Raw genomic sequence first — 24,424 nt, 5'->3', positions numbered from 1 at the left:
TCACTATCACCAGACCCCAAGCCTAAGTTTGAGAAGTGGTGTCGTAGTGAAAGGTTAACCTTCTGTAGTGTGGTATAGTGAAAGGGTTAAGGTAGGAGCTTTCGGGGGTCAAATAAAAGACGTAACAGAGAGGAACAACATCTGTCCACATCAGATATGGCTCCACATACCTCACAGTGGCTCAGGAGGTAGAGCGGTCGTCTGGTATGGTTTCCGAAGGTTCCCGGGTTTGATTCCGACTCCTCCCCGCAGTGTGTCGAAGTGTCCTTGAGCCAGACACTTAACCCCTAACTGCTGCATAAGTTGTAAAGCACTTTGAATAAAAGCACTATATAAATGCAGTCCATTTAGTCCATTTACCTTGTAGCATGTGTGTTGGGTACGGCGTGGGGAGGCATCTATAAAATCTATTAACATCATCTCTCCTCCTCTGTCCTTCAGAATGAGTCGGTCATAAACCGAGCCACGGGCCGCTGCCTGGAGGTGGTGCCGGCTAACGTTTACTTCGGCCATCTGCTGATCCTCCAGGCCTGCTCCGGGCAGAGGTGGACCATCAAGAACACCATGAGACAGTAAAACCTCACCTGTTCAAACCCCCTACGTGGAAGCACCTCCCTCCGGCCAAAACTGGAGGGCATTTTCAGGAGTCGTTGTTGACTAAATGTTCGAGGGAGATCCCTTAACGAATTGCTCATCAATATCACAGAGGAGGTAAGATTTGACGTCATCGGTCTTAAGAGCGGTGACTGATGGGAAGTGGTCAGCTGGACAGAATCCTGCAGTGTTTGGGGGGGGTTGCTGTTTTGGACAACGGTCCTTTTTTACAGACCAGGCATTACAGGAGAGAGGCTTTACATCGAAACCATTTCTCCCTTTTCATTCCCATTTTACAACTCCTCAGATGTACTGTCATTTTAATCAGGCAACACCTGTGCTATGTTCTTCGGCACACGGACGGCAGAGATTCAATCAACCAAAAACAGTGTTCGGTAAGGATACTTGTAGATTTTGAAATGGAGTGTGTATCCTTATGTCAGAATATTATTATTCTAATTTTTATTTAAAACAATTATTTGTATCTGCGTCATTGCATTCTGTCATTTTACCATTTGTTTTAAGATGTTAAAAATATGAATGAATTAAAGAGAAAGCGCTCCCAGGTCACTGCTTGATGAACAGTTTGTTTACTAAGAGGTTACATGCAGGGTTGGAGAGTGATTGCATGCAGTGAGACTACAGTATTCGGATTACAAATAATCGTAACTGTGATCCATTCCAATTACTGTAACATAGTAATCACATTACAAAAAGAAAAAGGTGATTTATTTTTTTAATTATTCAACGACATCTTGGAAGTGAAAACATTACGATTGTGAGATTAGAGACAAACCATTTCACACATAATGGCTGATACTGGTTCCAGATGGAGATTGTGCACACACGATTCAAATGACAGTCTGTAAATTGGAATAAATTATTTGTTTACCTGCATATTCAACGTATTTCAGAGGTCATCCAAAAGGTAAACTAAAATAAATCAGTAATCATATTGCTTTGTTTCAGTGTTCCAGTGGTTTATGTTACGTATTATAATTCTAAACAGGCAATTAGTACTCACAAGTAATCCTTCCAACCCATGGCTACATGATTGCTTCATTAATTCATTTATTTTACTCACAGCTTTCTGTAGCACCAGATGCAACACATCTTGTAGCATGCCTGTCAGTTTGCACACGGGGAGTACCATTGATTTTCAGCATCCCAGGTAACCAGGTAACCTTAGAGCTCTAGTTTTAGTTGTACCATTTCATGCTGAGTGCCATACCACTACGACCTGAACCGACAGCACGCAAACTTGACGCACTTTTTTTGTTGTCGTTGTTTGAACATTTGTGTGGAACTGCAGGCTGTGTACATGAATGGGGAAAGCGCACATGGTTGTATGGGTCATTTAAGATGCTGAAGCCGCTCGGGGCCAGAATTGTTAATGTACTGAAATGTATCAGATGTCCTTTATTGCAATTATTCCAATTATTCTGTGTTATAAATTGGATTTTCTCCTGACATTGTCTTCCAATAAACAGCTGTTTTTCTGGTTTTATATTGTTTGTGTAGTTGTTTCTACAGAGGGGCCCTCAAGATAGTGGAATGGAAATGGGCTCTATTGGTAGTTTTGGACAAGAACAATGCGTTTTTTTTGCATGCAGTACAATTTGCACAAATGCTTACTAAATAAATTGTGTATTTTACCATTTCTGCAAACTTGGGTCCCTAAACACTCTTGGAATTGCATAAATTGGGTACGACTGTTGGGGATCCGATAAGCTCAATTGTATTTGTGTGTGATGATGTTAGTCCCGATAGTAGCCCTTTCATTGTAGTGAGATATATATTTTTAAACTTGACCTCACTGTATAAAATGACCTATTGTGACCTCTAGGATAATCACCGCCTCATGAAACTTTACAACCAGCAAACTAGAGATGTAGGGCATTCAGGGAATGTAAGTCTCTGAGCAATTTCCAGAACAGAAGTGCTCGCCAGCCAATCACCGAAAAATGCAATTCTTACAGAAATCTCCAAATGTCAAAGTTTTTTTTATACCAAATCAGAGCATGGATTTTCTATGGTGTCCCTCAAGGTCTTGGTATCTTAATCTGGTGTTTTGGAGGGATTTTTGGCCATGTTTATCAATTCTCAAGTCTTTAAAAATCGTTAAATCTTGCACCAAATGAAACAAATGCTATGAAAATAATTAGACATAATTGAGCCTGGGAATGGCCAACATACTGTACACTTATGATCATAATGCTCTGAACCCTTATAGAGCCCACTCTAAACATTCTAAATCTTAACTCATTCAGCGCCAATCACAAGTATAGTCGGGTTTTGTTCGTTATTTCTTTTATTAGCTATATCCATTCATTTTTCATCCATCCAGCCTGATGTTATCATTGGGAATGGGTCTCAGCTCGCAAAAGGGCAAATACCACCGCCTACGCCTTCCAGCCGGTATTGCACATCATTGAAATCCCTTCCCCTTGGGCTGTACGCTGATCTAACAAGTCCGGTCCAGGTTTTCCTTCTCGGGCAAGACTCTATGTTACGAATCGTGGGTTAATCTGATGTTTCTTTTGCCACCAGCGGAGCGTGTGTGTGTGTGTGTGTGTGTTTCTGACGTTGGCTGCAGGCAAAGCACTCCGAAACGATTTTTCAGACCCCGCTTCTGTTCGCACATGATGACACATCTAATACCGATAATCTAGCGTTATTTTCAGAACTATTCATAAATCAAGCGACAAATGGCACGATTTCTAAGGAAATAGATTGTTTTGTGCATGTTGACTGGAACCAACTCACTGACAATCGACGGGTGTATTAGACCCATAGCTATAATATAAGATGTATTTTAAGCACTCGAAAATGTCGCAGTCTCCCCATTCATTAAAGCGATGGCGCTCTAGCCCCCTCTGGCACCCCGACATGTGGCGCTGAATGAGTTAATGGGCGCCTAACCCCAAACACAATTTTTATTACAGATTCATGACTAGAGAAACTTGACACACAGCACTGAGCTGCATTTCAAATTAAGGAGACAGCCTAGGTGAATAGGCAAAACATGTGTTAGATTTTGAGATTATTTAATATTTTGCTTCCTTCACACTTTGAGTGCCACGGACGCTTTTTGTTGTTAGTTCATGCCGCCAGTTGAATGCCAGCAACGCTATATAGCGTTTGTTAGTAGTTTTTTTCTTTTATTAGTGATTTGAATTCATATTTCATCAATCGAGCCTCACGCTAGTGCTGCAGACTCTCTCTGAGCTCCATTGGGGAAACACCGCCCCCTATCGTCTCTCCCTGTGTAAACTGCACCCCATTGGATTAGACTGATGGGGGGGGGTCCAGTTTCCTCATTTTACTTATCCGGCAAGTCATCTGAAGAGACCGAAGTGATTGCAGAGCCGCAAAACAACGTGGAATATATATTTACAGTACCCAGCGCTGAATCAATAAACGCGATATTTGGAATGGCGATCAGGAATTGGAATAATCTTTTTGGAGAACATCTGATCTGAGGTAAGCAATTTATTTTACCAGTCTTGTGGTAATCGCATCTGTTTTCACCTATATATCAGCGTGTGTGTGTGTGTGTGTGTGTGTGTGTGTGTGTGTGTGTGTGTGTGTGTATGTGTGTGTGTGTGTGTGTGTGTGTGTGTGTGTGTGTGTGTGTGTGTGTGTGTGTGCTGATCAGGAAATGAAAGAATATATTTTCAGCCCACTTCTCTAGCGTGCATAAGTACACATATACTATCGATAATCTAGCGTTTATTTGAAAACGATTCATAAATAGGCTGAAAAATTACAATGCTTTTTGTGTATTCCAGAATATTCCAGTAAATGCCGTTTATCACGGAATCTATATATTTTCCTGAAACTTTCAAGAAAACGAGGGCTTTTCAAAATGCTATAAAACGGAAATGAACCGATTAAAAAACAATCCGTTTTGACAATGTTGACTGCAAACAAGTCATTGATAAGCGACGGGCAGATTAGAGACATAGCCATAATTTAAGACATAGATTATGCGTTTAGAGCGCTATCATTGAAGTGGGTGGTGGCATTCAACGGGGGTAAGGCGCACCGCATTGCTGGTAATCAATGTGTTAACATGTCTTATCTCAAACTAGTGGCAATAAAATATCAAACGCACTTAGTTGCTTATTTTACTTCATTTTGTCTGATTGTGTCTATAGATCACAATTACAATACAGAACCTAGACCGACCAGTGGGGGGCACATGCGAGCAACGACCAGGAAGGGGAGGGGGGAATTGGCACGACTATATTGGGATGGGAGAAAAACACAGAAAAACAGGAGGAGAAGGCGGTTAGGTGGTCGAGCGGAGATCGCCTGTTCGAATCCAGCTCACAGCTCCGGGGTTGTCACCAGCTTGGCTGGCCGTCTGCACTGATACAATTGGCTGTATCAGAGGGTGGGAGAAGCTGGCGGGGTGGGTCCGGGTCGTTGTAAACAGCGACTCCTACAGTTCGGTCGGGGCGCCTGCTAAGCGCGGATTGGACGTGAGGGGGATAGTGTGGTCCTCCCACACGCTACGCCCTCTCAATGAGAATCCGCGCTGCCAGGTGAAAAGAAGCGGTGATTGGCTGGACGTGTGTCGGAGGAAGCACGTGGTAGCCTCCACTCTCCCAAATGATCTGACTGTGGGGGGTAAAGCGCAGCGACCAGGAAGGGACTGGGAATTGGCATACGACTAACATTGGGATGGGAGAAAATCGGAGGAAAAATGGAGGGGGAAAAAGACAAAAAAAAAAAAAAAAAAACAGGAGGAGAAAAAGTGACGGGGCACCAGTTGAGAGTGAACAGTTTCAAGTACCTAGGAGTCCACATATCCGAGGACTTGACATGGACCACACACATTGACAGTGTTGTGAAGAAGGCACGGCAACGCCTCTACTTCCTCAGGCGCCTAAGGAAGTTCCAAGTCAGTCAGAAGATCCTTAAGAACTTCTACTCATGCACAATAGAGAGCATCCTGACTGGCAATATCATCTCCTGGTTTGGGAATAGCACCGCACAAGACCGCAGCAGACTACAGAGAGTGGCCCGCTCAGCCGAACGCACAATTGGAGGGGGGCTTCCCACTCTCCAGAACATTTACAACAAGCGGTGCATGGGTAAGGCTAAGAGAATTATCAAAGACTCCAGCCACCCAAACAACTGCCTCTTTGAACTGCTGCGGTCAGGCAAGCGATACCGGAGTCTCATGGCAAGCACAGAAAGACTCAGAAGAAGCTTCTATCCCCAGGCCATCAGGTTGCTCAACGAACAATAACACTATGCAACAACCATCAAAAGCACTCACAGCACACACATCCACACGCACACACTCACTTTAAACAAACAACTCACTGCAGCACCCACTCTACACACTTTAGAACACCTAAACACACTTTATATTTATTGGCAAAGAATTTGCACTACAACCCATACCTCACCTTACACCTTACTGTAAATTGTACCTAAATTGTACCTCATCCCATTTTTGCTTTGCACTATATAGTATATTGTAATTAGTATATTGTATAGTATATTGTATGGTAACTCAGTTACTTCTACTCTGCATTGAACATTGTACATATGTACATACTGAACACTTGTGTCTACGTACGTGACTTCTATTTTATACTTGCTATACTTATTTTATTTTATACTTATCCTTTTGTCTAGCACAGTCTCTGGAGCGTAACAGAAAGAAGCATTTTGTATAAAAGTATTCTGTACTTCTGTATGACAACTAATAAAGAAACTTGAACTTGAAACTATTGCATGGTGAAATCTGCTAATCGAAACGTAATCCAAGCTACAGGCTGCAGATCCAGAATCCTGCTAACTGAAAACTCCATTGAAAGAAAACAAAGAGACTGATCCGTTCGCCCACAGGGCACATTGCAGTAGCGTGATAGCGCCCCTAAGAGGATCTGGTCGGTATTGCACATTGTCGAATTCATAGAGTAGGGAAGATCTGCAGTGCCGCTCGGCGACCTTGAACAGGTTATTAAAATGGAATAAAAGCAATAACAACTTCCCACGGATATATCCGTGCCTCTGTCCACAACGCATGGACTCGAAAGCCGGATATATCCGTGCCTGGGCGCCAATGTGTTAAAGGAAAACCAATCTATTGTTTTTAATACAAATAGACCTCCTGTTCACTGTAAAGTGCCACGTTTTGATATATTGAGCTTTAAACTTTAAGCTCCATTTTTTGGAACTCAAAACTCACAACCTAAAACCCCTCCCTACCTCCCTCTCCCAAACCGTTCCTACAACAATTTGTTGATGTTGCATGATCATGTATAGGCCTACATTTATTATGTATTATATTGTTTATGTTTAAATAACATTTAAACATCAAACTCCTCTGACCTCATCTGGTCTTTCCAAAGACGCGCGCACACACACACACACAGAAAGGGAGAATGCTATGCTGTAACGTCTACACACACGGAGCTACTGCTGTTGTTCTTGGGCGGATATGAGACTCGCCACAGGATTTTCAAAATAAGAGTATCGATATGAATGATAAAAAAATGTGAATCACTACCCACCTTCAAAACCACTCTCAAAGAGCACCTACGGGAGGCTGCAATTCGAAACTGGCCCCCGTAAATGTCTGAACCCCCCGCCAACCCGCCCACCCCCTCCTAATGTGTTCCCTCCCCCTCGTATGTATATATTTACTGTTAGGATATGTTTAACAGTACTGTATATTTGTATATCTTGTATGTCACAAATGTAACTACTGTATATCTGGATGTCATGCATGTCATAAATTTCATGATTAGATTAGATGATTAGATTAGTTTATTATATCTGTATATCTGTATGTTGTCTATGTCATAAATGTAATTATTAAGTGAAAATGGGGGACCCTGATGTAAACAAGACGAACGCCTTTCTCTGGTCTGAATCCCCTTAACAATTGTGTGTATTGAGCTGTACTATACTGTACCCATTCTGCAATCTGTTAATTAAAGTTTTCAATCAATCAATCAATCAATCCCCCTGAAGACCCCCCCCCCCCCCTAAAAAGACAAAAATGGAACTATGTGGGTGCCAGAGTGTTAAATGGGGATGCTGCTTTCTCTCTGTCTCTCTCTCCCTCTCTTTTTCTCTCTCTTTCTCACTCCCTCTCTTTTTTTCTCTCTCTTTCTCACTCACTCTCTCTCCCTCCCTCCCTCCCTCTCACTCTCTCTCCATCTCTCTCTCCCTCTCTCCCTCTCTATACACAAGGGTGCTGTTCATAGGAGACATATGAAGAGGATGATCTGCCTCAGGAGGGCATAGAACTGCATGCTAATACACAAAATGCTAATCAGTCACTTAATCAAGAAGGCGAGGCTGTAGGTCCTCATGTACAGTACTATACAAATGTTGATGAGCCTAGGAATGCCTGTAATCCATTAGCTACCATTACTAGGGAAGAGAACAGCAATCACATTACAAAATACCCTCATAGAAATGGGTGATCGCTCATTGGATTGGCTACCACATTCTGAAAGTAACCAGCCCTGTCAATGCAAGAAATAAAGAATCACTGCTATAATCACAAGATAGGGAGGATACTGTTATTGGCCAATTTCCACAAAGCAAGTGAAAATATATTTAATCTCATATCCCCTACACACACACACACCACCTATGCTATCTTCAGAGATGTCAGTATGCAGGGCACAAACCCTGGGGAATATTTGAGTGGGGTTCATCCAGGACACTGTGGCACCGTAATTTGTAATAACAGGCACTTCCCACTCAGTACAACTGAAATACACCCCCCTGTCGCTGCAAAGGATCAATCCTGGTTATTATTCATCCTTTCTTCCTTTGGGCAGTGTCTTGAGGCCAACCTGCCCCCTCAGGCCAGAGTACCCTGTTATTTTTGGCATATGTGTATTACCAGACTTCATGCTCATTATGTGTATTATTGTACCAGACATGTGCATTATGTGTATTACTGTACCATACTTCATGTTCATTATGTGTATTACTGTACCAGACATCATGTTCATTATGTGTATTACTGTACCAGACATCATGTTCATTATGTGTATTACTGTACCAGACATCATGTTCATTATGTGTATTACTGTACCAGACATGTTCATTATGTGTATTACTGTACCAGACATCATGTTCATTATGTGTATTACTGTACCAGACTTCATGTTCATTATGTGTATTACTGTACCAGACTTCATGTTCATTATGTGTAATACTGTACCAGACATCATGTTCATTATGTGTAATACTGTACCAGACATCATGTTAATTATGTGTATTACTGTACCAGACATCATGTTCATTATGTGTATTACTGTACCAGACATCATGTTCATTATGTGTATTACTGTACCAGACATCATGTTCATTATGTGTATTACTGTACCAGACATCATGTTCATTATGTGTATTACTGTACCAGACACCATGTTCATTATGTGTAATACTGTACCAGACATCATGTTCATTGTGTGTATTACTGTACCAGACATCATGTTCATTATGTGTATTACTGTACCAGACATCATGTTCATTATGTGTATTACTGTACCAGACATCATGTTCATTATGTGTATTACTGTACCAGACATCATGTTCATTATGTGTATTACTGTACCAGACATCATGTTCATTATGTGTATTACTGTACCAGACATGTTCATTATGTGTATTACTGTACCAGACATCATGTTTATTATGTGTATTACTGTACCAGACGTCATGTTCATTATGTGTATTACTGTACCAGACATCATGTTCATTATGTGTATTACTGTACCAGACATGTTCATTATGTGTATTACTGTACCAGACTTCATGTTCATTATGTGTATTACTGTACCAGACATCATGTTCATTATGTGTATTACTGTACCAGACATCATGTTCATTATGTGTATTACTGTACCAGACATCATGTTCATTATGTGTATTACTGTACCAGACTTCATGTTCATTATGTGTATTACTGTACCAGACTTTATGTTCATTATGTGTAATACTGTACCAGACATGTTCATTATGTGTATTACTGTACCAGACATCATGTTTGTAACTGAGGGGTACAATTCCCTGACTGTATTGTTAGATATGATACTTACTACCACTACCTCTTGTACTTTAGACTCTGGCCACCCAGTACTAGGTATAAATAATTATGATAAACACTCCCACCTGATGAAACGGATCCAACACAAATGTACCAAGTCGAAAGTCTGCGTTTAATAATAATACATAGCAAAAGGTATGTACAACGATCACTTAATTACATTTATGATTTGAAATAGTATGCACTTTTATGGCAAATGAGTATTCGTAGGTAGATCAATATCGAATGTCCAATCTCTGATTGCGCAGGAAGCAAGTATACAACCTGGAATATTTAGGGAACAATAGCAATGATACTTGAATGATTATATAGCTGGATACACTAGGGGAAGGTTCCGACTGCTTGTAGGACAGCTGGAGGGGGGGGGGGTAGAGTCTGGCTGTATCCCGTCTGGCCGAGGGTATCCTGGGAGAGCCCACAGTCGTGCGACCCGGTGCCCAGCGATCCTCGATCCACAGATGAAAGCAGTTGGACTCTCTGTGGCCGGCGTCCTCCGGTCCACGATGGAGAGACGTGAGGCGACCTCGTCGTGTAGAGCGTCTTCTCACCTGTCGTCCTCTCCGGGGGGGGTATTTCCAACACACCGCAGTGTTGGCCTTTATCCATAGAATAATCAAAGTACTCAAAGCATAATCCAAGCCGGGGAAGGCTAGCCGTCGTCGGTAGAATAATCCAATATACAGGTCCACTCGCTCTTTGGCCTGGAGCTCCTCGGGTGCAGCTTCACGTGGGGTCAACCACCCTGGATAAGCGTCCAGCTGATGCCCGAAACGATGGGGGTGCTGATTACTATAGAACTCTTACCGCACGAGGCACTACATATGAATAGACTATTATTAGCTTAATAGAATACGTCCAACTCGACGATATAGTGCCAAATATGACTATTCAAATATTAATATACACAATGTCTCAATGCCGATACTGGGCCGAATTGGCCTTACTGCCCACACGTGGTTCGCGGGGAGGCTTTTGCGTCTGTCACTCTGTTGGAGGGTAAGGAACTGGACTAAAAGAAAGCTCTACTTTAATAGCGCAGTATATATACGCACTATGAACAACTAGTACCATTAGTGGTGCGGTAGACATATTCCTACGCGGAACTAGGACTTGTCCATACATGTTGAGCGGTACGATTGAACCTGGTCTGAGGGGTATGGCGACCTGGCACCAAGGTCTCGTCCAATGGTAGAATGGAGACTATTATAGGATGTTCAGTAGACTAGAAGGGATATTCAATGCATATTGTACAAGGGATATACAAGGGATATCAGGGGATATACAAATACAATTAAATATATATATATAAATAAATATATATATTCGGTTTAATCTGATCCTTCAGAACAATGTTCATTATGTGTATTACCAGACTTCATGTTCATTATGTGTATTACTGTACCAGACATCATGTTCATTATGTGTATTACTGTACCAGACATCATGTTCATTATGTGTATTACTGTACCAGACTTCATGTTCATTATGTGTATTACTGTACCAGACTTCATGTTCATTATGTGTAATACTGTACCAGACATGTTCATTGTGTGTATTACTGTACCAGACATCATGTTCATTATGTGTATTACCAGACTTCATGCTCATTATGTGTATTACTGTACCAGACATCATGTTCATTATGTGTATTACTGTACCAGACTTCATGTTCATTATGTGTATTACTGTACCAGACATCATGTTCATTATGTGTAATACTGTACCAGACATCATGTTCATTATGTGTATTACTGTACCAGACACCATGTTCATTATGTGTATTACTGTACCAGACTTCATGCTCATTATGTGTATTACTGTACCAGACATCATGTTCATTATGTGTATTACTGTACCAGACATGTTCATTATGTGTAATACTGTACCAGACATCATGTTCATTATGTGTATTACTATACCAGACATCATGTTCATTATGTGTATTACTGTACCAGACTTCATGCTCATTATGTGTATTACTGTACCAGACATCATGTTCATTATGTGTATTACTATACCAGACATCATGTTCATTATGTGTATTACTATACCAGACATCATGTTCATTATGTGTAATACTGTATCAGACATCATGTTCATTATGTGTATTACTGTACCAGACTTCATGCTCATTATGTGTATTACCAGACATCATGTTCATTATGTGTATTACCAGACTTCATGTTCATTATGTGTATTACCAGACTTCATGTTCATTATGTGTATTACTGTACCAGACATCATGTTCATAATGTGTATTACTGTACCAGACATCATGTTCATAATGTGTATTACTGTACCAGACATCATGTTAATTTTGTGTATTACCAGACTTCATGCTCATTATGTGTATTACTGTACCAGACATCGTGTTCATTATGTGTATTACTGTACCAGACATCATGTCCATTATGTGTATTACTGTACCAGACATCATGTTCATTATGTGTAATACTGTACCAGACATCATGTTCATTATGTGTATTACTGTACCAGACATGTTCATTATGTGTATTACCAGACATCATGTTCATTGTGTATTACTGTACCAGACATCATGTTCATTATGTGTATTACTGTACCAGACATCATGTTCATTATGTGTATTACTGTACCAGACATCATGTTCATTATGTGTATTACTGTACCAGACATTATGTTCATTATGTGTATTACCAGACATCATGTTCATTATGTGTATTACTGTACCAGACATCATGTTCATTATGTGTATTACTGTACCAGACATCATGTTCATTATGTGTATTACTATACCAGACATCATGTTCATTATGTGTATTACTGTATCAGACATCATGTTCATTATGTGTATTACTGTACCAGAAATCATGTTCATTATGTGTATTACTGTACCAGACTTCATGTTCATTATGTGTATTACTGTACCAGACATCATGTTCATTATGTGTATTACTGTACCAGACTTCATGTTCATTATGTGTATTACTGAACCAGCCATCATGTTCATTATGTGTAATATTGTACCAGACATCATGTTCATTATGTGTATTACTGTACCAGACATCATGTTCATTATGTGTATTACCAGACATCATGTTCATTATGTGTATTACTGTACCAGACATCATGTTCATTATGTGTATTACTGTACCAGACTTCATGCTCATTATGTGTATTACCAGACATCATGTTCATTATGTGTATTACCAGACATCATGTTCATTATGTGTATTACCAGACATCATGTTCATTATGTGTATTACTGTACCAGACATCATGTTCATTATGTGTATTACTGTACCAGACTTCATGCTCATTATGTGTATTACCAGACATCATGTTCATTATGTGTATTACCAGACATCATGTTCATTATGTGTATTACCAGACATCATGTTCATTGTGTATTTCTGTACCAGACATCATGTTCATTATGTGTATTACTGTACCAGACATCATGTTCATTATGTGTATTACTGTACCAGACATCATGTTCATTATGTGTATTACTGTACCAGACATCATGTTCATTATGTGTATTACTGTACCAGACATCATGTTCATTATGTGTATTACTCTACCAGACATCATGTTCATTATGTGTATTACTGTACCAGACTTCATGCTCATTATGTGTATTACTGTACCAGACACCATGTTCATTATGTGTAATACTGTACCAGACATCATGTTCATTATGTGTATTACTGTACCAGACATCATGTTCATTATGTGTAATACTGTACCAGACTTCATGCTCATTATGTGTATTACCAGACATCATGTTCATTATGTGTATTACCAGACATCATGTCCATTGTGTATTACTGTACCAGACATCATGTTCATTATGTGTATTACTGTACCAGACTTCATGTTCATTATGTGTATTACCAGACATCATGTTCATTGTGTGTATTACTGTACCAGACATCATGTTCATTATGTGTATTACTGTACCAGACATCATGTTCATTATGTGTATTACTGTACCAGACATCATGGTCATTATGTGTATTACTGTACCAGACATCTTGTTCATTATGTGTATTACTGTACCAGACATCATGTTCATTATGTGTATTACTGTACCAGACATCATGTTCATTATGTGTATTACTGTACCAGACATCATGTTCATTATGTGTATTACTGTACCAGACATCATGTTCATTATGTGTATTACTGTACCAGACATCATGTTCATTATGTGTATTACTGTACCAGACATGTTCATTATGTGTATTACTGTACCAGACATCATGTTTATTATGTGTATTACTGTACCAGACGTCATGTTCATTATGTGTATTACTGTACCAGACATCATGTTCATTATGTGTATTACTGTACCAGACATGTTCATTATGTGTATTACTGTACCAGACTTCATGTTCATTATGTGTATTACTGTACCAGACATCATGTTCATTATGTGTATTACTGTACCAGACATCATGTTCATTATGTGTATTACTGTACCAGACATCATGTTCATTATGTGTATTACTGTACCAGACTTCATGTTCATTATGTGTATTACTGTACCAGACTTCATGTTCATTATGTGTAATACTGTACCAGACATGTTCATTATGTGTATTACTGTACCAGACATCATGTTTGTAACTGAGGGGTACAATTCCCTGACTGTATTGTTAGATATGATACTTACTACCACTACCTCTTGTACTTTAGACTCTGGCCACCCAGTACTAGGTATAAATAATTATGATAAACACTCCCACCTGATGAAACGGATCCAACACAAATGTACCAAGTCGAAAGTCTGCGTTTAATAATAATACATAGCAAAAGGTATGTACAACGATCACTTAATTACATTTATGATTTGAAATAGTATGCACTTTTATGGCAAATGAGTATTCGTAGGTAGATCAATATCGAATGTCCAATCTCTGATTGCGCAGGAAGCAAGTATACAACCTGGAATATTTAGGGAACAATAGCAATGATACTTGAATGATTATATAGCTGGATACACTAGGGGAAGGTTCCGACTGCTTGTAGGACAGCTGGAGGGGGGGGGGTAGAGTCTGGCTGTATCCCGTCTGGCCGAGGGTATCCTGGGAGAGCCCACAGTCGTGCGACCCGGTGCCCAGCGCTCCTCGATCCACAGATGAAAGCAGTTGGACTCTCTGTGGCCGGCGTCCTCCGGTCCACGATGGAGAGACGTGAGGCGACCTCGTCGTGTAGAGCGTCTTCTCACCTGTCGTCCTCTCCGGGGGGGGTATTTCCAACACACCGCAGTGTTGGCCTTTATCCATAGAATAATCAAAGTACTCAAAGCATAATCCAAGCCGGGGAAGGCTAGCCGTCGTCGGTAGAATAATCCAATATACAGGTCCACTCGCTCTTTGGCCTGGAGCTCCTCGGGTGCAGCTTCACGTGGGGTCAACCACCCTGGATAAGCGTCCAGCTGATGCCCGAAACGATGGGGGTGCTGATTACTATAGAACTCTTACCGCACGAGGCACTACATATGAATAGACTATTATTAGCTTAATAGAATACGTCCAACTCGACGATATAGTGCCAAATATGACTATTCAAATATTAATATACACAATGTCTCAATGCCGATACTGGGCCGAATTGGCCTTACTGCCCACACGTGGTTCGCGGGGAGGCTTTTGCGTCTGTCACTCTGTTGGAGGGTAAGGAACTGGACTAAAAGAAAGCTCTACTTTAATAGCGCAGTATATATACGCACTATGAACAACTAGTACCATTAGTGGTGCGGTAGACATATTCCTACGCGGAACTAGGACTTGTCCATACATGTTGAGCGGTACGATTGAACCTGGTCTGAGGGGTATGGCGACCTGGCACCAAGGTCTCGTCCAATGGTAGAATGGAGACTATTATGGGATGTTCAGTAGACTAGAAGGGATATTCAATGCATATTGTACAAGGAATATACAAGGGATATCAGGGGATATACAAATACAATTAAATATATATATATAAATAAATATATATATTCGGTTTAATCTGATCCTTCAGAACAATGTTCATTATGTGTATTACCAGACTTCATGTTCATTATGTGTATTACTGTACCAGACATCATGTTCATTATGTGTATTACTGTACCAGACATCATGTTCATTATGTGTATTACTGTACCAGACTTCATGTTCATTATGTGTATTACTGTACCAGACTTCATGTTCATTATGTGTAATACTGTACCAGACATGTTCATTGTGTGTATTACTGTACCAGACATCATGTTCATTATGTGTATTACCAGACTTCATGCTCATTATGTGTATTACTGTACCAGACATCATGTTCATTATGTGTATTACTGTACCAGACTTCATGTTCATTATGTGTATTACTGTACCAGACATCATGTTCATTATGTGTAATACTGTACCAGACATCATGTTCATTATGTGTATTACTGTACCAGACACCATGTTCATTATGTGTATTACTGTACCAGACTTCATGCTCATTATGTGTATTACTGTACCAGACATCATGTTCATTATGTGTATTACTGTACCAGACATGTTCATTATGTGTAATACTGTACCAGACATCATGTTCATTATGTGTATTACTATACCAGACATCATGTTCATTATGTGTATTACTGTACCAGACTTCATGCTCATTATGTGTATTACTGTACCAGACATCATGTTCATTATGTGTATTACTATACCAGACATCATGTTCATTATGTGTATTACTATACCAGACATCATGTTCATTATGTGTAATACTGTATCAGACATCATGTTCATTATGTGTATTACTGTACCAGACTTCATGCTCATTATGTGTATTACCAGACATCATGTTCATTATGTGTATTACCAGACTTCATGTTCATTATGTGTATTACTGTACCAGACATCATGTTCATAATGTGTATTACTGTACCAGACATCATGTTCATAATGTGTATTACTGTACCAGACATCATGTTAATTTTGTGTATTACCAGACTTCATGCTCATTATGTGTATTACTGTACCAGACATCGTGTTCATTATGTGTATTACTGTACCAGACATCATGTCCATTATGTGTATTACTGTACCAGACATCATGTTCATTATGTGTAATACTGTACCAGACATCATGTTCATTATGTGTATTACTGTACCAGACATGTTCATTATGTGTATTACCAGACATCATGTTCATTGTGTATTACTGTACCAGACATCATGTTCATTATGTGTATTACTGTACCAGACATCATGTTCATTATGTGTATTACTGTACCAGACATCATGTTCATTATGTGTATTACTGTACCAGACATTATGTTCATTATGTGTATTACCAGACATCATGTTCATTATGTGTATTACTGTACCAGACATCATGTTCATTATGTGTATTACTGTACCAGACATCATGTTCATTATGTGTATTACTATACCAGACATCATGTTCATTATGTGTATTACTGTATCAGACATCATGTTCATTATGTGTATTACTGTACCAGAAATCATGTTCATTATGTGTATTACTGTACCAGACTTCATGTTCATTATGTGTATTACTGTACCAGACATCATGTTCATTATGTGTATTACTGTACCAGACTTCATGTTCATTATGTGTATTACTGAACCAGCCATCATGTTCATTATGTGTAATATTGTACCAGACATCATGTTCATTATGTGTATTACTGTACCAGACATCATGTTCATTATGTGTATTACCAGACATCATGTTCATTATGTGTATTACTGTACCAGACATCATGTTCATTATGTGTATTACTGTACCAGACTTCATGCTCATTATGTGTATTACCAGACATCATGTTCATTATGTGTATTACCAGACATCATGTTCATTATGTGTATTACCAGACATCATGTTCATTATGTGTATTACTGTACCAGACATCATGTTCATTATGTGTATTACTGTACCAGACTTCATGCTCATTATGTGTATTACCAGACATCATGTTCATTATGTGTATTACCAGACATCATGTTCATTATGTGTATTACCAGACATCATGTTCATTGTGTATTTCTGTACCAGACATCATGTTCATTATGTGTATTACTGTACCAGACATCATGTTCATTATGTGTATTACTGTACCAGACATCATGTTCATTATGTGTATTACTGTACCAGACATCATGTTCATTATGTGTATTACTGTACCAGACATCATGTTCATTATGTGTATTACTCTACCAGACATCATGTTCATTATGTGTATTACTGTACCAGACTTCATGCTCATTATGTGTATTACTGTACCAGACACCATGTTCATTATGTGTAATACTGTACCAGACATCATGTTCATTATGTGTATTACTGTACCAGACATCATGTTCATTATGTGTAATACTGTACCAGACTTCATGCTCATTATGTGTATTACCAGACATCATGTTCATTATGTGTATTACCAGACATCATGTCCATTGTGTATTACTGTACCAGACATCATGTTCATTATGTGTATTACTGTACCAGACTTCATGTTCATTATGTGTATTACCAGACATCATGTTCATTGTGTGTATTACTGTACCAGACATCATGTTCATTATGTGTATTACTGTACCAGACATCATGTTCATTATGTGTATTACTGTACCAGACATCATGGTCATTATGTGTATTACTGTACCAGACATCTTGTTCATTATGTGTATTACTGTACCAGACATCATGTTCATTATGTGTATTACTGTACCAGACATCATGTTCATTATGTGTATTACTGTACCAGACATGTTCATTATGTGTATTACCAGACGTCAGGCTCATATTCTTGTTGCAGCAAAACTTGAGACTTGATATTGGCTTGCTTTTATTTTATTGCTACATCAATTACAATGACATATCAACGCCAGCATTAATATTGAATGTGACATGTTTATAACGCAACTGGATTCCTCCAGCACAGTGTTGTATGAAAAATGGTAATAACAGAAATAGATAACTGATGATATTATAGATGGGGATAGAAAATATCCATAATTTCCTGTCAGTACAGCTCTGAACCTGGTTCACGGCCTCATAGCGCCCTCTGGTGGTCTCACTGTGGAACAGAAGTAGTGTACAGTACAGGTGGGTTCTTCACGGCGTCTGGTTCGTCACACTGCTCCACAGCCGACGTGATAACACGAATATCACACTTTGTCTGTCACTGTGGTCATTGTTAGAATGCAACATGGTAAAAGAGTTTAGTCAGCCTGCGTTACATTTCCTGAGAGAACGATATAGTGAAGATAAATGTCGAAGCTTCCAATTTTTTGAGCCCTTGAGATGAAGAAGCATACAGGTCCAAGTCAGTTTAGATTTTTTTTTGACAACCCATGTATTTGCAGTTCAGGACAAGTTAATTGTATTTTTTTTAAACCCAGACCCTACTTGTCTGGCATGATGTTGACTAGTGAATGCCATCATTTCATTGATCTCTTTAGTAAGACGTGCTGCCTGCATCCTCTGCAGGCTCGAAAACCTATTTAACCTTTTTTAGCCTTCAAAAAACACGATAAACATCCTTTTCCAAAACAGGAAGCTCATAGACGTCTTCATTATGTTCTACTGAGGAAATGGTTGCAAATCATACATTGTATCAAAAGTTAGCAAATAAAAAAATTTACTTGTGTTTTTTTTGTCTCAAGTTGGCAGGTGAACGGGTCCTCGACCCCCAGCATCTAAAACAGATCAACAACATGTATGCAGTGTAACAATGAGCGAAAAACTACAATGTTTAATTTTTTCAAGACTTTCACAAATCCAAGATGCTCTTGGGAAACTAAATGTACGATAGTCTCTGCCACAATCCATACCCCGATGTGTGGGTAATTGGACAAAAATGATTTAGATCAATACATTTTTCTCCATTATAGACACATACCATGATTGTATGTGTCAAAAATGCCGAAAATATGTTTTCATTTCTGTCATGTTACACGAGATCTTGGTATCAGGTTTTAGTATTATGGAAATTAGCCGATACCGATACCTTATTTTAGTCGTCATTTTAGATTAATGATATTTTTTAGTGATTATTCCATTTCAATATCAGAGGACCTGTCTTTGGTTGTAAACACCTCAAGCATTCTAAGGGTGACCATAATGTTAAGATAATGGCTTAAATGGCAAGTCCAACAACAGAAATGTAAAAAAAAAAGATATATATATATATATTTAAAAATGCTGTTTTATTGCATCATTGCTTTATCCATTTACTTCTGTAAAGAATTTCAGTATTTACATATACATAACTATTCAGCCCCTAATAAATATTACATCTTAAAATATTTGCTCTTCTAGACTACATGTTTAAATGTGGTATACATGCAAAGTATGTGTACTATATGTGATTGTGTGTAAATACTGTAGCTACTCTTCCATATAGCTTATACAAAAGCTATACAGTACGGCGAGAACATCTGTTATCCAACCCACCATGTGCTTCTGAATAGCGTGTTTCCCCAAAACCCAATTTCTCGTTCCAAGACATATCTGTTCCGTGAGGGTCCAGGGAAGATATACCGGTAGGCGGTAGTAGAACTATCGTCCCAAAAAGTCTAAACAACATCTCTGTTCTTCTCAAAGAACAAATCCATGACGTCAGGCTTTTCCAGTTAACCATTGTATAGAAGTGACAGCAATAACGTTCTAAAAGGACCCAAGTTTATTTCATGTTTGCTAGCGATAACCTAACCGGAAATATATCTGGGTTCCAAACTGTTCCCTAGCAACATAATTCCAGTGAAACCGTCAGTGAGTTGTTGTAGATAAAGTGGACGTTTCCCATCAACATTGCTAAATTGTTTGGAGGTAAATCATAACCAGTGTGACCTACAAGGTTTTAAAGACACATTTTCTTTTTTACAATACTGCTCAGTCTCACAATTCAGTCTCCAAATGTTACTAAACCACTTTTAAAAAAAAAATATTTGTCTTCTTTTTTTCTTAAAGAAACCCTTACAGGTCAAAAGCAGTGTTTCTGCCATAGGCAATACATATATTCCTATAAATACACTGTTTTAAATATGTGTTCACAAACAAGTACTACTCCGCCAAGGATTGTTGGCCGATCAAATCCGACCATAACAGATAAGATAAAAATCCTAATATATATTTGAACATTTTCACTTAACACTGATCAGACATTGTGAATATAAATAACATGGTTAACTTATGTCCAGCTTGACGTAAAGTTCTCGTAACATTTCCGACAGGTGGAGTGGGGTAAGCACACGGACACCATGATTGAGACTAGTACAGCATTAGAACATGAATGTGCCTTCTGTCTTCCTCAATCCACCCTCTAGGAGTCTAGGTGACACTCTTGCACCAACCTACAACCCCCCCCCCCGTCATCCTTTTCATTAGGATTGGATGTAAAGTACAGTGCAAAACCATAAAGACATGCATGTTAGGCAGGGAGTACAGATGAAAACGAGCTCATTAGCTAATTCTGGCACATTTACGTTGATGTGGAAACTGAAGATGTTGATTAATGTGCACTGTCCCTGGGTAAAATACTAAATAAACAAACTTAAACTTAAAAAGACCAAAACCCTAGACAAAACAGTGTTTCTGCAAAATAAATAAAATAAGTGGCCATTTAATCTTGTGTGAAAAACAAGGAAAGCATCCACGTTGTGTTGTCCAGTACACCTCTGCAGAGTTATAGGGCTTTGGGCAAGAGGGTGGAAGGGATACAAAAAGGAGGAGGGAGGGGTGGGGGCTGCTGGAGAATTGTGATGCGGCAGCTGCCTTTTATTTGCAACCAGTAGTGTAGTCGAGAGGGTTAGGTAATACGCAGGCATACGGACATACATATATATCCACCTTCATTCCTGGGCATACAGAGACAGGGTTCCTACACATGTTCAGATTTCAGAATTCCATAAATGTCTCCCCATACATAATTTCCTTGGATATCAGGATTTAAAAACATTGATCTTGTATTTAAAATAATGTATGTTGATGGTGTTGATAGTGGTCGGGCGATATGTAAACTATAGGCCATATCACTCTATACAGTAGCTGAAGATTATTCAGCAGATATCACAATATGTGAAATGGGTGCAACTACAGTACGTAGAATGTGTAGTTATTTGTGTATTGCGACTGGACAACTGAAATGATGAAATAACTGTTCCATACTTCCATCAGACTTTCCAGGCCTGTGTAAGAACCCTGTGTAGAGTATACAGAACCCTGAGTAGAGTACACAGAACCTTGCATAGAGTACACAGAACCCTGCGTAGAGTACACAGAACCCCGAGTAGAGTACACAGAACCCTGAGTAGAGTACACAGAACCTTGCGTAGAGTACACAGAACCCTGAGTAGAGTACACAGAACCCAGCGTAGAGTACACAGAACCCTGAGTAGAGTCCACAGAACCCTAAGTAGAGTACACAGAACCAACCTAGAAACCTAGTGACCATGGTGAGATCACAGCGCTGATCACAGTGTTGTGCCAAAACCTTGTATCTCCAATTCAGGTAACTTTCACGTTTCTACTTGAATTGAACGTTTATATACTTATCTGTGTTTTAACCCTAGGGCCCCACAACAAAGCCCATTGTGTCAAATGGTATAACTGAAATTCAAGCTGTATGGGAGGGTCTAGATGAGGATGAGTCAGTGACGTCACATGACTTCCTTTTTACCAGTAGTTTCCCCTTTAATTATATTGTTTACACTGTTTATTTCTTTCCCATATTTTCTATATTCAGATCAAATTTGATTGCCTATATTTATGTCTTTCTATTATTACAATGCTCATACCTGTACACCCCTCCCCCATGCTGCTACCATCGATTTGTGTTGGATGCTTGAATAACAGTGTAGCAACCCCCCTAGTCTACCACTACACTACTGTTTGCAGTGCTCCCTTCCTTACACTTCTGGGCAGAGTGTACCAACAATCATGCACATACAGGAACAACTGTACATCATCGACATACACTTAGACACTTAGAGACATGGATTACCTTATTTACAGACTGACATCGACTTGATCACATGCACTAGATAATACAGGTGTATGAAGGGGGTTCAAGTCAGGGATTGGGGTTCAATTCACTTTCAGTTCAATCCATCCAGAATATAAATGGAAGCTACAACTAACAGACAGGTGATAGAGAATGTATCCTCAACAATCTCTTCATAGACTGGATCACTAAAGACTGTTTGATAGCTAAATATTTGTTTGTCTGTTGGTTGAATTGAAAGCTAATTGAACCCACCCCTGATTCTGATATTAAAATGAAAGTCAGCACAGGAGTTCAGAGTAGCCACGGTCAGAATTGGGCTGATAGCATGTTAAGGAAGCAGTCAGAATTGGTACTGTATTCAACCATACAGGAAAACTAGATTGGACCCTGGAGCTGCCCGCCCTTAGTACATTAACTAAACTAACCAGTCATTAAGGTTTTTGTCGACTAATACCGTACTTTTCGCACTATAAGCCGCACCTGACTATAAGCCGCAGCAGCTAAATTGAATGATGTGTACATATATAAGCCGCACTGGACTATAAGCCGCATGTGTTTTAATGTTTAATTACCATATGTAAGGAGTGGAGCCTGCGGCTTAATTTGACTCAACACGGGAAACCTCACCCGGCCCGGACACGGAAAGGTTTGACAGATTGATTGCTCTTTCTCGATTCTGTGGGTGGTGGTGCATGGCCGTTCTTATATTGAGCTTTAAGTTCCCACCTCTACAGAGACACAATACTGTCGGACAAATAACAAGAATTAACTCATTTACAAGTTGTATTAAGTAAATAAGAGAACAGATAAATAACATTTCAATGCAGTGAAAAAAGCAATATTTCGATTTTGTCCACATATAAGCCGCACCGTTATATAAGCCGCAGGGTCGAAAAATGGGGGAAAAAGCCGCGGCTTATAGTCCGAAAAGTACGGTACCTTCTTTAGTCAATCATTGTTCAAATCTTTTTATTTCAGATTTTAAAATAGAGTTTTCCCGCAGGAGTTCTCAGAGGAAGGATGACCTGAGAGATCACCCTACAGACAGCTAAGTAGATCCGCCTGACCTGAGAGATCACCCTACAGACAGCTAAGGGTGTTTTTACATTAGGAACGGTTGCCTCCATTCCGTTCACGAGAACGATAGTCCCCCCTCCCCACTCGGCCAGCTTTCACACTACCAATCTCGTTTAGTTCCCGAGCACACTTGAGGGAGCAACACCCCGATACAGCAGGTGGCGGTATGCACCTAGTTGTTTTGAGATCCGCCAATGAACACAGGAGTACACTTGCGTCATCTAGTACACGACAAGTCTTTAGAGAAATAGTCAAAGCCTGTACAATGGAGTCATCCTTCGCATCAAGACATGCCTTTGTTATGCTAAGATGCTACTCACGTTCATCAATAACATGAGAAACAGACCTATTCTCTTTTGAATTCCACAATGGACAGTCGAATAGTTATGACGTTGTGTCGTCGTCACGCTGTTACAGCAAGCTTCTTCCGTGTTTTGGTACAGTTGTGTTCACATTTGCAATCGTTCCGTGCCCGGGAACGCTGATTCGTTCCCCAGACCACCTTTTCAAGTGGTCTCGGACACGGAACGGTTATCCCTCCCCGGGGATGGAACGCAGCATTCTCACTACACTACTTTTGGGGCAATCGTGCTCGGAAATGGCCCCGGATGCCTAGTGTGAAAGCATCCTAAGTAGATCCACCTGACCTGAGAGATCACCATGCAGAC

General features: G+C 39.6%; 1 protein-coding gene across 1 annotated transcript in view; it reads left to right on the top strand.

Annotated features, from left to right (window-relative positions):
- Window positions 1–2,055, top strand: part of galnt17 (polypeptide N-acetylgalactosaminyltransferase 17) — a 370,766-nt gene extending 368,711 nt beyond the window's left edge. Inside the window, 1 exon segment of the mRNA XM_084329774.1 lies at window positions 442–2,055. Within this exon segment, the coding sequence (XP_084185900.1) occupies window positions 442–576 (135 nt within the window). The 3' untranslated portion in view covers window positions 577–2,055.
- Window positions 2,056–24,424: the final 22,369 nt, after the last annotated feature.

The sequence above is a fragment of the Notolepis coatsorum genome (genome assembly GCF_963971535.1).
Source record: "Notolepis coatsorum genome assembly, chromosome: 1".
Classification (NCBI taxonomy): Eukaryota; Metazoa; Chordata; class Actinopteri; order Aulopiformes; family Paralepididae; genus Notolepis; species Notolepis coatsorum.
Note: the sequence above shows the minus strand (reverse complement) of the source record. Positions and strands in the feature narration are given on the sequence as shown.